We start from the raw sequence: 18,540 nt of genomic DNA on the forward strand, positions 1-18,540 counted from the left end.
GGAGGTTGCACTAAGATCCCTTCCAGCCCTAACTCTCTGGTGCTATAAATGTATGGAAGCAGACAAATTAAGTTGTTGGATATGTGACCTCTGAACTTTCTTCCAGTTTTAAATCTATGATCCTGTTTTCTAAAGCCTCTTCAAACTCTCAATCCATATTGCCAGTTGTCATCAATACATAAACTGTGTGATGATCTCATTGATTCTGAAACGATCAAATTGAATACATAGTCCCCTGATTTGGACAAAGCTAAAGCCTTGATAATACTACAATGTGGGGGAAATTCTGGTTCATTTCATTTCAAGGTACACAATTAAAACAGAGAACAGACATCATCTATAGGAAGAGCTTTGAAAGCCGTATCTAATAGGACCGGAACAATATTACAGGCTACAAATGATAATCAAACACAAAGAACAAGGACTTAAGGAATGACAATTATCATATTCATGTCTCCTCCCTGTGGGGCTCTAATGTATAGAGCAGCTCACTTTTCCACTTCTTTCTAGCATGGTGCATGAATGGCCTGGTCTACTAAGTACTGAAATTTACACTAATGGGGTAAGGAGTAATGGTAAATGCTTCAAGAAATTATGAATGTGATGAGTGAAAGGAAGCACAGGAAGACCCCTCTGAAATGATGAAAAATAAGTAGTTGGGAAAACAATAGAATCAATTATTACAATAGGAGATATGCAAGACCATTAACAAGAAATGAATTAAAACAGAATGCCATGACCAAATTTAGGCTCTCTGGGTTTCTTTGCTGAGATGAGGGAAGATGGGACTGAAACACTACATAAATAATGTGTGAATTTTTCAGTTATTTTTGCTGATTTTTTTTCTATCCCTTTTAGCCACTGTTAGGAAGAGTAGAGAGGGATACATTGAGAATTGTAGGTCATATGAAATCAAAACATATCAACAAAAAATCATTTTCAAAATAATGAGAGGAATGGTGACAAATACAGAACATCAATGTGAATTGAGCTAACCACTTTAAAAAGCAATTTGGAATTATGACCCCCACTCATCTATCCCCTCCAAAAACAGTGGAATTATGCTAGGGAACTTTCCATAAAAATGTCCATTGACCCAGAGATTTCACTGACAGGTACACACCCCAAAGAAGGTAAAGATTGAAAGAAAGGTAGCATGTACACTAAAGAATTTATAGCAGCCCATGTAGTACTGGACTGGACATATATTATAGGACCGGAAATGGAAAAAATGCAGATAATCATCAGTTGGAAATTGACTGAACAGAATGTAATGTGATATTACTGAACTACAAGAAATGAGAATTATGAAGGATAATATATATATATATATATAATATACACATTTAAGAAGGAAGGATAGGAAGAAAACAAGCATTTCTTAATTGCCTATGTACCAAGCATTGTGCTAAAGCGCTTTACAAACATCATTTCATTTGAATATGAATTAATGCAAAATCAAATAATTGGAATCCGGAAACAAATATACATAATGACATTAACAATGTGTGAACACCTAGGTGGCAATGGATACAGCACTGGGCCTGGATTTAGGAAGACCTGAGTTCAAATATGACCTTAGACACTTACTAGATGTGGGGCCCTTGGGCAAGTCACTTAACCCTGTTTGCCTCAGTTCTTCATCTGTAATATGAGCTAGAGAAGGAAACAGTAAATCGCTCCAGTATCTTTGCCAAGAAAACCCCAAATGGGGTCACCAAGAACTGAACGCTACTGAAACAACTGAACAGCAACAACAATATCAAAAACAAGGTGTAAAGAGACCCCACATGGAGCATGCCCAGTTGACATTCCTGGTTCTAAGCAACCACATACAAGGTGGGTAAGGGGTAGGGAGTAATTCCAGTCCCATATGACTAATGCTAAAGGGTTTGCACTGTTTGATGACAGAGTCTCCTAATTGGCTGTTAAATTGGAAGAGTTGATGATTCAGGAGATTTTGATTAGGAGATGACAAAAAGCCCCCTAAGTGGCGGCTGGGCCATAATCCAGTGAATGTACAAAAGAGGTTGAGCCATCCTGCTGTGAAGTGTGAGAGTCCTTTAGGGCTGTTTACAGAGATTTGGTCTGAAGCAAGGAATCTCCCTTATTTTGCACCCAGCCTCATATTAGTGTGAGTATAGGCCCTGCCTACCCCACCTCTTCATGGGATGATGCTGACTCTCTTTTGTGTTTCTTTTACTTAAATAGTTGACCTTGTCATATTCAAATGCCTGGAACTCTTCTGGTGCACCAGCCACTCCATCCCCCTGACATGATGTACAGAATTAGTGTGCAGTTATACAGTGGTGATAGTGAAGTTTCCTGAAGTAGCAGTAATGGGTGGTAGAGAAAGTTACTGCTTCAGGGAGAAGGGCCATGAGAAGGCAAGGATTGGTCCAACTGAATTGGTTCATCTGCAGGTTTTTACTAGGGTATTATTCAGAGAGTATAAAGGAAGGTGAGATATAAAAATGGATAATTAACAGTCTTGCAGACTATATTATGTCCCCTTGAAGCTTGAATATTAGCCTTCCAATCAGATGTACTAGTATTTATAAGTTAAGCTGGTGAATTCTGTTTCAATTTTTCTGTTGTTGCGCATCATGGTTCTTTTTATGGTTGTAATTGTGCTCTGTGTATGAATCAATGACCAATCCATTACTAAATTCCTATTGTACAGTGAGTTTCCTCCTTTCTACACACTCTCTTTTTGGATGCTCTAAACTAATGATGGAAAGTCAGACAGTGCTCAGGATACCAGAGTGGGAGGCTTTAAGGAGCTCATGAGTGTGAGAATGAGGGGACCTACTTTGCCTAATTAAAAGGCAGGCTCCCCCTGCAATGAATCTAGTGGAAACCATAATGACTGTAGAGAAGAGAGGAAAGTATGTATATCCCTGCCCCTGTGCACCCAACAGGCTCCATACTAGAAATATAAACAGAAAAAACAGTACAACATAAAATCTGAACTGTGCACAATTATTGAAATTAAGCTTGTCCTGATTATGGCAGAAGAAAATTCATACCCCCCACCCTTCTTTATATAGGTGAGGGACCATGGTCACCAGATAGTAGATGCTATCAGAACTGGCTGCCATGTTGGTGAATTTTGATGAATAGATTTTGTCTTTTCTCTTTCTATTCTTTGTTACAGGAGATATGTCTTTGGAAAAGGGAGTACAGTAGATATATTTGGAAATGGGAAAGATGTAAAAACAAAAGACATTCATAAAAAAAATTAAAAAAATAATAAAATGAATATCAACAGGAAATTTCAAGTCTTCAGTGACAGTAATATACAGGTACCTTTCCATTTCAACACTCTCAACATTTTTTAGATAATGTCAGTGATTTGGGGATTTTTTTTTATAATCTCAGTAACATCCAATGCTCTTTTGAGATATGTATATAATTACATAAAAGAGAAAAAAGTGATTAAATTCAAATTAAAACAGTATCTCATGCAATTTCTTAGGGGATCTTGGATGTTTCAGCAAACAAACCATTCATGGCTCTGAAAATAGAAGTTTTTCTTCGACATCCCCTTCCCTTGCCATGTAATGGGACCATTTGTGCACTTTAAACTCTTCCTATAGGAGAGACATGTAAATAGAGTTTGACTTCTACCCTTTGAGAAATCCTAGATCTTAAATGTTGCTAAAGGATACAAGGCTTCTCAGTATTAATACAAGATTTTTTTTTTTTCAGGGATCAAGCTACTTCCTTGAAATCAAGTCACACCTGGAAACATTTTTCTGTGTTACTGAGTTGGTAGGGAACAGGCAAGGGAAATGAATCCATCCTTTCATGAGAATGGCTCAGGCATTCCAACACACTCATTGGTGAAGTTGACAGTTTTGACTGCATTTTCTGTCTCTATATCCATTTTATTGCCACAATAATTCACAATACTTTAGCCTACTTAGAAGTCAGTGCTGAAAACTGGGAATAGAGTAGTTTACTTCCCGCTCCTCTTTTGGAGAAAATATAAAACATTTGGTTGACCAATCAATTCCTTATGTGTCTATATACTCCTGTATCCAGCCCAAGCTTTGTTCTTCTACCCACTATGTAATCTGTGTCCTAAGCCCCAGCCCCTATATCACCAACTGCATCCTAGACATCTTTATTTGGAGACAAATTTAGAGAAGGGGTAAAACAAAAACACCGCCATCACCACCACAAAACTTCCTAACACTTGGATGGCCCCAAAGTCTTACCTTGGGAGAGAGTAGGTTTCTGCTCCCTGAAGATCCTCAAGCAAAGACTGAATGCACTTAATTGGTTAGTAAAGGTTATTTCCAGTTATGAGTGACCTCTGCAGAGGTCACTTATAGCTCTGAAGTAAATTCTACAATTCAGTAATCTTCACTCAGTTATCTGTCTTATCTTTCCAACAATTTGATGTGTAAACCGTTCAGAAACTGCCCCTCCCAAGCAAGTCAGACTCTCAGGATAATCCTCCTAAGTTAACTGATTTTCTGCTTGGACAATTTATATCTCTTAATCGATTTCCATTTGAAGAAAATCAGTTCAGACTTCTCATAATCTCTGATCCATTATGGGCCTTTTAGGATCCTTCTGCAGATTGTAAGCTTCTTGAGTGTAAGGATTAGTTTATTTTGGACTTTATGTCCCCAAATACTTGTGTATAGTAGGAGCCTGATGAATATGTGTCAGGTTGCATTAAACCTATTACCATCATCACCAAAGTCCTACTGTTAGAAGTTTCATTTTAAAGAGCTTTTAAAACAGAGGTGATTAAGCATTGTGGGTCCTGAACCCCTTTTAGCAGTCTGGTGAAACCTGGGGATCCCTTCTCAGAATGACATTTTTAATGGATGGTTATCAAAATAAAAAAAAAACAGATTAAGAACTCTTTGTCTAAAGGATATATCTCTCTTAAAAGAATCCTTTTGCTATTTTCTGGCACATTTGTTTCTCTGTGCCTACCTGATTTTCCTTTGGACTTTGAAATCTGTGGGAGTTTTGGACCAACATTTCCTTCCATGATCCACCCGGTGGATTTTCTTTGCCAGCTGTCACTTCCAAAGCTCAAACTCAGGGCTAGAAGAGGTGCACTGGCAGCATTGGTGAACAAAGTACCTCTCTGCTGCATACATTGGGCAAGAGTTGGCCCTTCAAAAGACATATTTCATTGCATTCCATCTCTCTTGGAAGCTTGTGTCACCAGCAAACTCTGAAGAGCTGGCCTCCTTTGAACCCAGGGTAACTGTGATCGACAATACAAAGGTATCTCATCAGGGTTCCCTGTTCTTTTTGTGAAGCCTAATGGTTATGCCAAAGGGCTGCTTTTGAAGGAGAAATAGCATTTGGCACACTCACCAATCTGAGACAGGGGGCCCAAACCAAATAAACCAGACAGTCTTAGACAGTAGCAGAAGACACTTATCTATTTCATAGAGGGCTGAGAATTTCATTCAAGCAGCACCTTAAAGAAAATCTCAGCTTTTTTTTTTTTTTTACAGTTACACACATATGTGTGTATGTATGTATATGTATATAAATGGGGGTTATCTATTTGGATATGTATGAATATTTGTATACATAAAGGCAACCTTTTATAGCATAAAGAACACTGGATTTGGAATCAGAGGATGTGGGGTAAAATCCTCATCAAAACTCAGCTGAGGTATTGAGTTCAATTTTGTCATTATGGTTTAAGAAAGACATTGATATGCTGGAGCGTTTACAGAGGAGGGCAATCTTGCATCCTAATATTTTTATTCATCTTAAAAAAAGCATCGATTTTCTCTTCCTGTGCAATAGTTCACAGAGCACTAAACATAAAAGAATCATAGTGAGATAGCAACTTGTACCTAGACTATTTCTACCTGAACTCAGAAGAAAGAAGAGGAGGGGAGGAGTAGGGCTAAAGGAAGGAGGAGAGGTGATAGGGAAAGGAGAATGGAGGAATAAAAAGGAAGAAGTAGAGAGGGAAAAGGAAAAGGATGGGGAAAGGGATGGGGAGAAGGAGAATAGATGCAGAGAACGGAAGAGGAGAATGAGAGGGAAAGAATGGGAAGAGAAAGAAATAATCATCATATCCTATTTCTATTATATAGGAGGCTTGCACCTAATTTCTTAATTGATCTTGGTAATTTGTGTTTACTGCTTTTTTGTTTTTAATTTGTGGAAGTTAAAAACCAACTAACTGTTCAATATCTCCAATACAGTGGTTCCTATTTGCCTATTAAATATCCAATAAAGATTTCAGATCTATGGCAGTTTCTACATAGAAAGATAGTCTTTGATTTGGAAAGGACCTTAGAATACATCTTGTCCAACCTCCTCATTGTACAGAGGAGGGCACTAAGGCCCTGGGAACTCAGCTGGTTTGCCATAGAGCCCACTTTAGAAGCCAAATTTGAATCCAAGTGCTCTGACTACATAGTTCATCGCACTATGCTATACTAGTGTAACTAGAATGTTTTGTTCCTAAAAGTTCTTGAAAATGATCACATTCTGTATGAGATCAACAAAGAGGGAATCTTCCCACACGTCATATTTTTAAAAGAGTAAAACTGAACTTTCTAAAATTAGCTCTTCACTAAGAGATTGTACTAATGCTTAAAGAAGAAGATCTTTTTAAATTCTCATACAAGTGAATTCTCATAGGTCAGGGCTACAAAGAATCTGAAAACATGAAGGGCTACAAAGAATCTGAAAACATAACAGTTACGTTATAAGGCAGGTGCAGCATGAAACCAAATCAGCCAATTGACAACATCAAAAACAGCAACAATAAAATCACGGATTTTTCCATGCAATGAAATGACTGTTTTGAGATTAATTTAGTTCTGCATTCTCTATACTCTTTTAATTCACCAGACAGGGATGCAGATTCTGCCTGGCTGCCCAGACAGCAGAGCTTCCAAGGCTCAAAAGGCAGCCTGCCCCAAAGGAAGAAAAATGTATTGATCCTAGCATCATCTTTATTCAGAATTAGCAACACTAGTGATACTTGGCCTTACACTCAAAACCACATAGGAATACTGTAAACAGAAAACATAGACAGGATTCTTGGCAGGTGACAGTGGCATGAAGGATACTCCTGCTGGAGTGGAAGGATCTGAAGCACTGTATCAGCGAAATTCTCATACTGTATTCAGAACCCTAGGGCTCCTCTGTGGAAACCTCTGTGCCTCAAATTCTCTCAAGGAAATCTCGTTCTTTAAAGTAATTTTTAAAGCACCCCTTGCCAACTATGCCAAGATAAGGGGAATGTTGTACATGTTCTCAAGTGATTAGTTAACAATAATCTAAGGCCAAGATGGAAACATAAGATTGAGTGCATGAAGAGGGTAAAGGTAGCAAAGACAAAATATCATCAATTTTACAATTTTACCAAGGGTTAACCCTGTACAGGGAAGAACTTGCCCACAGCTCAAGTCAGTGGGCCTCCAATGAGCCTCTGTAGCTGAGAATCTGAGCAGATGCCAAGTAGCCCTGGGCCATGTACCATTTCTGTGCCTACGGGGTGATCGTGTTAAAGTACCACTAACTTATGCATACAAAACACAGTGCATGCACTGTTTTTCCTTATCAAAAAATGAGCAGGCTTCCAAAGTAAAGGGCATACCATGGATTAATACAGTTTCAGTACAATAACACTATATAATTTTTTCATGCTCAGTTAAGGGAGAGAGAATGCTTAAGGAAGCTCTATTCCTTTATGATTAAAAAATACAATGAATTTTTATACTGAATAGCAAAATGATAAACTTACATCAGAATTAAATCTCAACTGGCAAATGTTACATGATATGATTTGCTTTCTTCGATGAGGAAGAGGAACCCCAAATGTATGATTTATTACAGCTTTCTGAATTGGGTCCATCTGTAACAAGAAAAAAAAATAGAAATAAAGCTTGTCAGTTCCATTGGAATTCTTCCTGCTCCATTAAATAGGCAGTCTGAACAGCTCTAATCTGTAGCTCACATAATTTTTTTAAAAGCATTTTTTTTTAATTTGGAGGGATTAGGTTTTCTATTTTCCTGGCAAAATAGGCCACGATAAACCAAAGCTCACAATGATAAGAAAATAATAAAAGTCTATATCATATCTTTCATACCAACCCATTTCTAATTCAGGGTCGTGGATTGTGTTGTTTCATCACCATAAATAAGTAATTGAAATGTCACAAGAACTTTTTTTGTCAAATGCTAATGTCACCAGTTATATACTCAATCTGTGTCCACATAACAGCCAATTTTTTTTTAAGTATTAGTATATGGAATTAGTCAACTTAGTTATTGTAAAATTACACCTTTGATTTAATATTTGATCAGCCCCGCTCCCACACAGGGCAGCATGGTGAAATGAAAAGAACTCTGAGTTTGTAGTTTATAGTAAAAAGCCTGTGATAAAATCTGATTTTTCTGTTTTTTACCTATGTGGCCAGAGGAAAAATAATTTTACCACTTTAAATCTTAGTTTTTCCATTCATATAATAAGGAGCTTGGATAATATCATCTCTAAATATCCCTCACTAGATAGAGGACCGGACCTGAAGTCAGGAAGACTCATCTTCATGAGTTAAAATCTGTCCTCAGACACTTACCAGTTATGTGACCTTAGGCAAGTCACTTAACTCTGTTTGCCTCACTTTCCTCATTTGTAAAATGAACTGGAGAAGAAAATGGTAAACCACTCCAGACTATTTACCAAGAAAACCCCAAATGGGGTTATGAAGAGTTGAACACAATTGAAAAATGGCTCAATAATAACAACAACAACAAAAACAACAATGTATATGGGCCTCAGTCTTCCGTAAAAATGTGGAGTTAAAATCATATCATCTGCCAGGACCCCAATTCAACAACTACACAAGTATTTCTTCTGTGTATGGAGATAGGCTTCAAATATAGTTCATTAGGCATTCCAGGGGCAGAGCTAAAATAGTGGAGTAGATAAGCATTTAGCTGAGTTCTCCCAACATTCCCTTCTAGGCAATTTTAAAATAGCACCTCAACTCAAATTCTGGAGCAACAGAGCCAACAAAAGGTCTCAGAGGAAGACATTCTTCCAGGCCAAGACAACATAGGAAGTCAGAAAGAGACATATCTGACGCACAAGAGGAGGCTGGCCTAGAGTCCATGTGAATGAAATTCCGGTGGTGAGACTAAGTGGAGGCGACAGAAAGATTCCAAAACTCCAGAACTAGCTCTGAAAACAGCAGCATGAAAAAGCTTGAAGCTTGAGACAGATCACAAACCTCTCCTCCATGCTGGGAATAGAGACTCACATTAACATAAAATTACAAATCAAGAAAAAAGGTATAAAAATAAGTGAACAACAAAAAACAACAAAAACTGACCATAAAGAGCTATTATGGTGACACAGAAAATCAAGACACAAACTTAGAAGAAGACAGTGAAGGCAAAGCAACCACAAACAAATCCTCGAAGAAAAATGTGAATTGGACACAAGCCCAGCAAGAATTTCTGGAAGGTATTTTTTTTTTCCAAAAACAAACAATAGTGGTAGAATAAATATTAGGTATTAAAAATGAAAACGAAGGAAGAAAATAACAAAAGACAATTAACAGCTTAGTTTTTTTAAAAGATAAAAAATAGGTATTTAATGAAAAAGAGTACTTTCAATCATTCCTGATGAGACCAGAGCTGAATAGAAAAATCTGAATTTCAAATACAAGACTCAAAAGAAGCATAAAAAGATGAACAAGATAAGGATAAAGAACAGGATAAAAAGAGAGAAAGAGAAGGGTAACCAGAAGAAAATAGGATGGAGAGAAATGCAGTTAGTAATCATAATGGTGAATACAAATGGGATGAACTCCCCCATAAAATGAAAACAGATAGCAGAATAGACTAGAAACCAGAATTCAACACTATATTGTTTACAAGAAACAGCTTTCTGAATTGGGTCCATCTGTAACAAGAAAAAAAAATAGAAATAAAGCTTGCAACAGACACACACACAGATAATACAAGGAGGTGGAACAGATCTATTATGCATCAGCTGAAGTAAATAAAGGCAGGGGTAGCAATTATGATCTCAGACAAAGCAAAAGCAAAAACAGGCTTAATTAAAGGGATAAGTAGGGAAGCTACATATTGCTAAAAGGAACCCCAGGCAATAAAGTAATATTGTTATTAAACATATATGCACCAAATGGCATGACATCAAAATTCTTAAAGGAAAACTTAAATGAATTATAAGAGAAAATTGACAGTAAAACTATACTAGCAGGGAACCTCAGCTTTCTCCTCTTAGAGTTAGACAAATATAAACATAAAATAAATAATAAGTCAAGGAGATGAATACAATTAAATAAGTTAAATATGATAGATCTATAGAGAAAACTGAATGAGAAAAGAAAGAAGTATACCTTTTCCTCAGCTGTACATGGCATGTTCAAAAATAAAAAAGAAAAATGACTATTAGGGCATAAAAACCTTACATCTAAATGCCAAAGAGCAGAAATATTCAATGCACCCCTTTTAGATAATGATGCAACAAGAAATACATTTAATAAAGGGTCATGGATGCATACATTAAAAGCTAAATGGAAAATACACAATCCAATCCTAAAGAAAGAGTGGGTCAAAGAGCAAATCATAGAAACAATCACTAATTTCATTAAAGAGAATTCCAAAATTTATGGGATGCAGCCAAAGCAGCACTTAGGGGAAAATGTGTTACTCTAACTGCATACATCAATAAAAGAGAGAAAGAACAGACCAATGAATTGGGCATGCAACTAAAAATAAAAACCTAAAAAAAAATTAAAAATCCTCAACTAAATTACAAAATGGACATCCTGATAATCAAGGGAAAGGTCAAAAAATTGAAAAGTAAAAAAAAAAGAACTAATAAATAAAACTAAAAACTGGTTTTATGAAAGAAAATCAACAAAATACATAAACCATTGGTCAATTTGGTTTACAAAAAAAAAAGAAAGAAAATTATTAGCATCAAAGATGAAAAGGTAAATGTACCACCAAAGATTAAAATAAAGTAATTATTGGGAATTATTTTGCCCAGTTGTATGCCAGTAAAACCGACAAAAGAAGTGAAATGGATGAATATTTATAAAAATATGAACTGCCCAGATTAACAGAAGAGGAAATACTTAAATAATGATATCTTAGAAAAAATAATTGAATAGGCCATCTGTGAACCCCCTAAAAAAATCTCCAGGACCAAATAGATTCACAAGTGAATTATATTAAACATTTAAGAAACAATTTAATCCCAATAGTAATCAAACTTTTGAAAAAAAAAAGTTAAAGAAGGGACCCTCCAAAATTCCTTTTATGATGCAAATATGATTTTGATACCTAAACCAGGGAGAGCAAAAACAGAGACAGAAAATTATAGGCTAATTTCCTTAGTGAATATTAGTGCAAAAATTTTAAACAAAATACTAGCAAGAAGATTACAGAGATGCATCACGATGACCAGGTGAGATTTATACTATGAATGCTTAAATATTAGGAGAACTACCAGCATAATTGACCATATTAATAACAAAAACATCAAAAATAAGATGAATATTTCAATAGAAATAGAAAAAGCCTTTGACAAAATATAGCACCTATTCCTATTAAAAACACTAGAAAGCATAGGAATTAATGGAACTTTCCCCCAAATTGATAAATAACATCTATATAAAACCAAGAACAAGAAGTGAAAAAAGAGTCTTGGGGTATGGAACCAAGATGGCGAAGAAAAGGTAGGGAATTGTCTGAGTTCTTCCCAAAACCTCTCCAAACAATGTCAAATAATGCCTCAAAACAAATTATAGAGTGGCAGAACCCACACAAGGATAGGCTGAAACAATTTTCCAGCCCAAGAACCTAGAAAGTCAGCAGGAAAGGTCTTTTGCACTGTGGTGAGGGTGGAGTGCAATCCAGCACAGGCTGGCCACCAGCAAACCAGAAGCAGCTTGGGAGTGACTGAATCAGTGGTAGCAGTGGTGGTTTCTGGACCTCTGAGCCCACAGACTGTAGGGAATCAGAAGGAGATTACAGGAGTCCCTTGCAGCACCAGGAGAAGGACTTTGTTGCATCGTCCTACTTGGATCTGAGTCACAGCCCTGGGTCTTAGTCTCAGGGCAAGTAGGAAGACCAGCACATCAGAGCTTGCAGCCTCAGGGAACTGGGACCCTCGTCACAGTTCCATGGTAGAAAAGAGTGCTCGTGGTCAGTCACAGACCAGAGCACAGGCCAGAAAAGTAGTAAACACACCTCTCATAGATCATACCACTTTAGAAGAACCAAAAACTTCGGATCTCCAGAATTATCTCTGAAAATAGATACACAATAAATCTGAAGCTTTGGACAGTGTTCCCTCCACTCTGGAAAGGAGACTCACATTATTATAGAGTTAAAAGAAAGAAGGGAACTAAGCATTCATCAGGACTAGCCAGTCATTTTACAGGGAAGGAAAGTAAGCCAGGAGATGTGAAGAGATTGCCCAAGCTCACATAACCAGTATGGGCCAGAAGCAGGCCTTAAACCTAGGACTTCCTCACCTCAAAGTTAGCTATCTCACCACTTCACTCTGCTGCCTTTGTTTAAACAGCAACACCACCTATATCTTTTAATGCAGGCCACCAAAGAGGCTGGGAGCAGGGACACCAAAAGCTTACAAGGGCCAGAAATTGCATGAATGGAGTAACTCTGTGGTGTTGTTTCCCAGGAGTCTTTTTAGGCTGCTTTAAAAATAGCCTCCTAAGGCTTCTTTCCCACAGCCACCAAGGACTTGAAGAGATAATCAAACCTCAATCCACCAGCTGAAATATAAATTGGAAAGTAGAGGTTGTCTTGGAAGAGAGGTCATGGAAATGAGAGTAAATACTATAGCACATCCTGGATAGTAGCTGTTCTGTGAACAAAAAGGGTTCCATTCCCATGGAAAATGGTATAAATATACCCGGGAAAAAATAAAGTTCCCTTATTAAAGACTTGAAATTTTAAAAACAATGGAATTTCATATCTGAAAGTTCTGAAACTCTCAGCATCAATTGACAAGCAACTACTACGCGTAAAGAAATGTGCTAGGTATAATATTGCATGTTCTTGTAATACTCACGCTCAAGATATAATTTTAGTAATTCAATCACTCAGGAAATAATCATACTTATTATTAAGGAGGAGGAGGAGAAGAAGCAGAAAACGAGAAAGAGGCAGAAGAGGAGGAGGAGGAAAAAGAGGAGGAAGGAGAAGAAGACAAGGAAGAGAAGGATAAGAAAGAGGAGAAGGAAGAGGAAAAGGAAAAAAGAGGAAGAAAAGGAGGGAAAAAAGGAGGAAAAGGAGGGCAAGGAGGAGAAGTTGATTAATCTGCCCCATCAAGTCTTGACAAATTGCACAGAAATTCACACATGCTCTAAAAAAGAAGGATGTGAATGATGAAGGCCAGACAACCCAGTGTTGTTACTTTAAGAGAACAGGAGCTGTCATCAGATGACCTGACTTCAAAATCTGCCTCTGCTACTTACTATGTGACTGTGGGCAAATCAATTGACCAGCCCGGGCCTCAGTTTCCTCATCTTTACAAGCATAAAATAAGGGAATAGGATGATATTAACTTGGAGGTTTCTTCTAGCTTTAAATCTATGATCTTGTCATCAAGAGTTCAACTATTTTGAAAAAATGAATGATTATGTTTTATTCCACTGAGACCTCAATTCAAGAAGGGAAAAAGATAAAAAAACAAAACAAAGCAATTAAACCATGCTGAATATAGCTATGCTTTTAATATTACATTACAAAAAAAGGAAAAATAAATAAATCTGCCTGTATTTATTATCATGTACCAATATAATTCTTGAATGTTAAGTAGGAAGGTAGCTACATTAACTAATAAAACCTAAATGAAATTGAGTTGTCAGAACCTTAAACAAATGATCTCTTTAACATATGCCAATAGACTAGAGGGAGAAAGGAAAAAAAAAAGATTAAAGATATGAATAGGTACTCCCAAACCTAACATATTGGTTTAATTAGCTAATTATTTAGTGTTCAATGAATTTTGAATAGAAAAAAAAAATCCATTTCATCTTATTTCCCTCTATCTATCTATCGCTGTTTTTTTGCCTATTTACATGCTTGAATTCAATTTCAGATTCAGCCTATGACCTTCCTTAATCCCAAATGAAAATGTTTTGCTTAATTTCAGGCAAATGGATCATCAGATTCAGACCAAACTCTGACGTGCTTCCCCCTTACATCTCGTCTGGGTGTTCTGCTAAATTAATTTGTAAATGAGGATACCAGGACCTGCCTGAAGTCAAACTGCAAAGCCAGATTTTCTTCCCAAGGATCTCCATTTTCTTTCTTTCTTCTATCAAAGAAAGGACTTACTTATTAGGTGTCTATTTCTGCTTCCCCAAGATACTTGTCACCTTATTATTATTATTGTAATCATCAATCTCATTTTTTTTAAATCAAAGTTAAAGCATTGAAGATTAGACTTTTGAACACGGCAAAAAGGAATCTTCAAGCTACCTGCCCTACCGACCAGACTTTTTATTTTTTACTTGTTACTGCTACAGAATTCATTCAGAGATTTCTATATATAGCAACAGGCAATAAGCTTTCTTTGAGCTATTGCAATCACATGCCATGATGTCATCTAGGCCCACAGTGCTAGGCACTGTGCTGAGGGTTTTTTATGATTATTATCTCATTTCATCCTTCTAAGAACCCTTGGAGGTAAGTGTCATTATTATCCCCATTTTACAGTTGAGAAAATTGAGGCATACAAAGGTTAAATGATTTGTGCAGTGTCACACAACTAGTAAGTGTCTGAGGCCAAATTTGAACTCAGGTCTTTCTGACTCCAGACCTAACACTCAATCCAACGCACTACCAGCTGTCTCTAAATTAATTAAACAAACTCTAAGAATTCTAAATCAGATAATAATCAACTTCTCCTCACTAGAGATATTTAATCAAAAGTTTTATGATGAATCATTGAATCAACATACATTTATAAATGTACTTACCATGTATCAGCAGTATGCTGAGTACTGTAATACAGAGAATAGCGTGTGTGTGTGTATGTGTGTGTGTGTGTATGTGTGTGTGTGTATTTCTTGACCTAAGGTAGACCTTAGGAGCCACCCCCTTAGTCGTACCTCCTCTTTTGAGAGATGAGGAAACTGAGGCCTAGAGAAATAAAGAGACTTATCCAAAGTCATAGAAACCAACCTGAGAACTTGAATCTATTTTACTCACTCTCCTTCCAGACCTCAATATACCATAATATAAAATAAACAAAAACCTAGGAAACAAATACTTGTCAAATGTAGAAAAATATAAAAAGTAATAGAAGGAATCCCCAGAGATTCACTTTAATCATTCTAAGCATAACTACCTTAAAATGCCCTGTACCGAAATGCACCCAATTGACGATCATGCTGCCCTTTGTATAGGGCAGCACACACACACAAACACAGACGAGTAAGGATCACTTTGGAGGGCCAGTCTTCTCTCTAAACTGAGGCCAAGTATCCTGCAGATCTTGTTTGAGCAGCAGCCAGAGGTTGGGAAATCCTACGCCCAGAGATTTTCAACAGCAGATTAGAGCTAACAAAACCAGTAGGTTACTGAACACAAACAAACTACCAAACTACCACACATTCCAACTCTCAGTTAACAAATTAACAGAAATGCATATCAGAAAGCCAGCACGTCATCTGGGAGATCAGACAGTCTGTGAGGCCGATATGACCTAATATTAAACTGGTCTTGCCGTTCCTCACCCTCTCATCTCCATGCCTACAAACTGACCAATGCCTGCAATGCACTCCTTGGTCACCTCCACTGCTCAGAATCACTCTCCCTTCAAGATCCATAGAAGAGATATCTCTTACATGAGCCTTCTCTTAATCTTCCCCGATGCTAGTGCATGCCCCTTAAAAATGCTTTTTATGTAGTGAATATATATATACATATATATACATACACATATAGTGAACATGGAATATATATATATATTCTACATATAGAGAGAGAGAACATATGATGAATATTCGCTATATATGTATATATAGTATATATTGTGAATATAGAATATATAGTGAATGTTCATTATGTATGTATATATACTATATATAATGAAAATAAAATATATATAGTGAATATTCACTAAATAAAAAGCTATTTTTTCAAGGGGAAGGCATTAGCATCTAGGAGGATTAAGAAAAGGTTCATGTAAGAGATAATCTATATTTATTTCTCTCTATCTATTTATGTATCTATACGCACACACACACACACACACACACACACACTTTATAGGGATATATGTTGTTTCCTCCAGTGAAACACAAGATTCTTGAGGACAGAGACAGTTTAATTCCTTTTTCTTTCCACCCCCAGCTCCTGGAACCTAGTATAGTGCCTGGAACATAAAAGGTACTTACTATATACTTGTTAATTGATTAAGTAACCCAAGACTAAATTTAAAGAATAGGGGCAAAACCTGATAATCTTGTTAAGCGTATTTCATTAGAACAGATTCTGCCATCACCTAAAGGTCTATGTAAACCAAAGGTTTATCAAATCCATTATTTGATGCAACAAAAATTGCAAGACAAAAAACAATAATGTGGATAGTTCCTGGAATATATTATAATCCTGGAATATATATAATGTATCTTGTGGAGAAACCTATGCCTGCCATAGAATCGGATATTTGCTCAGTCACTGATATGTAACCTATATTATTCTTTACATTAAATCACAAACAGGATCAACTGAAAGAGAAGCAGAACCCGCATGATCTCCCATCACTGGTTGTTACTGCCCAACTCCATTAAATCAATTATGCAAGGAAGAGAGGCTCCTGGGATACTCCAACAACTGCTGCTTATTAAATCAGGGGTGGGGGAGCAGGGAAAGGAAAGCCAAGCAGTGGAGAAAAGAAATAAAGGCAGATGGCTCTCAATGATGCAGATTGCTAAGAATAAGGAAATACCGTGGCCTAGAAGGGGGAGGGGATTTGGAAATAAATGTATTCGGGGAAATGCTACTTAAAGCTGCAGTCCCCACTATTGCTAGGAGGTATACATAGTAGCTGCTGCTAGAAACCCCTAGTCAGGGATGGATGCATATGCCTTTTGGGATTGGCTACTAGCCATTCAGTGATTGGCTTTTTTAGCTACACCTGTACATATGAATAGGGATTACTGTCACTGGGGCATCTTCCAGAACACAGCCTAGCATCTACTATATCCTCATTCTCAATTCGGCCCCGATGCTATTCTGAAAAATGAATGCCTGAACTTCTAGAAACCAAAATATTTGGACACTTGCCAAACTAGTTAAAACGTGTCCAAATGTAAGATGCTTTCCCTTGCCAAGAACTTTTGAACATGGTTATCTGCCCAAGTATTATAGCTCCATAAAGCATTGCACTAATGGTGATGAAGCAAAGAAGAAAGATAGAAAGAGGAGGTAAGATCACGAGTAGATCAAATGATAATGTCTCATTTTTATGGGGAAAAGTTGTTGCCAATTTATAGTGTTATTCACCAGAAATGTGGGACCTGTTACTATTAAATATGTGGAATGTACTCAGGTCTCTGTATGCAATGTTGATAAATGAGTGAAAAAAAAAATCGAGTTACCAAAATAGAACCCCAGGCTTTTAGAGCAGCAAAAGCTTAGAGAGCATTAAATACAACCTTATTATTTTATAGATGAGAAAACTGTAGAAAGCCAAGAGAAAGCATTTAGGTCAGATTTTCTAAGTTTTTTTAATTTTTTTTTTTTAAAGCAACACAGTGGATTATTAGGAAATAACACTGTGTGAACAGGCAAGACAATTAAAGATTTAATTCAAGGGCACCTCGAAGTCTGAACCTTCACACTGAAGAACAAGAAGAAGCTAGGATATTAAGCTTAAATCTTTGCAATTGGGGTGGGGGGGTGGGAGATCTATATATATATATATTCTAACCAAGGAGGGAGAGTACGTATTTAGAGACAGCTTTTTCCTTGCCTTATTCTCTGAGTAAACTTAATCCTCATTTAGTCAAGTGGAATTTTCAGGCATCTATGGGTAAGTCAGTCGATAAACATTTATTAAATACCTACTATGTTCCAGGCACTGTGCTAAGTGCTGAGGATGCACAGAATATTGTGATCTCAAGGATTTCACAATATAGCAACATGCAAACAACAATGTGCAAACACTATATATACAGGAGAAACTGGAAATAATCAATAGAGGAAAGGAACTAACATTAAGGAAGCTCAGGAAAAGCTCACAGAAGGCAAGCTTTCATGTGGGGTATGCTCCATAAAGAAGGCTAGGAGGAGGCAGTACAGGAAGAAAGAAGCAGTAACACATATTCCTGCAGTATCGCTGACTAAGGAAGGGAATCACAGTAGAGAAAGTAGAGGTTGAAAGGAACTGCCTGAAAAGGAATATGATAAGCACTGGACCTGGAGTCAGGAGGAGCTGAGTTCAAATTTGGCCTCAGACACTTACTAGCTGTGTGACCCTGGGCAAGTCACTTAACCCTGACTTTCTCC

General features: G+C 37.0%; 1 protein-coding gene across 1 annotated transcript in view; it reads right to left on the bottom strand.

Annotated features, from left to right (window-relative positions):
- The window catches only part of ZNF385D (zinc finger protein 385D), a 968,814-nt gene that overhangs the window by 136,128 nt on the left and 814,146 nt on the right, over positions 1-18,540 (bottom strand). Inside the window, exon 5 of the mRNA XM_027872398.1 lies at positions 7,754-7,864. Coding sequence (XP_027728199.1) covers positions 7,754-7,864 — 111 coding nt within the window. The remainder of the gene's footprint in view (positions 1-7,753; positions 7,865-18,540) is intronic.

This window comes from Vombatus ursinus, unplaced genomic scaffold, assembly GCF_900497805.2.
Source record: "Vombatus ursinus unplaced genomic scaffold, bare-nosed wombat genome assembly UNPS02014799.1, whole genome shotgun sequence".
Classification (NCBI taxonomy): Eukaryota; Metazoa; Chordata; class Mammalia; order Diprotodontia; family Vombatidae; genus Vombatus; species Vombatus ursinus.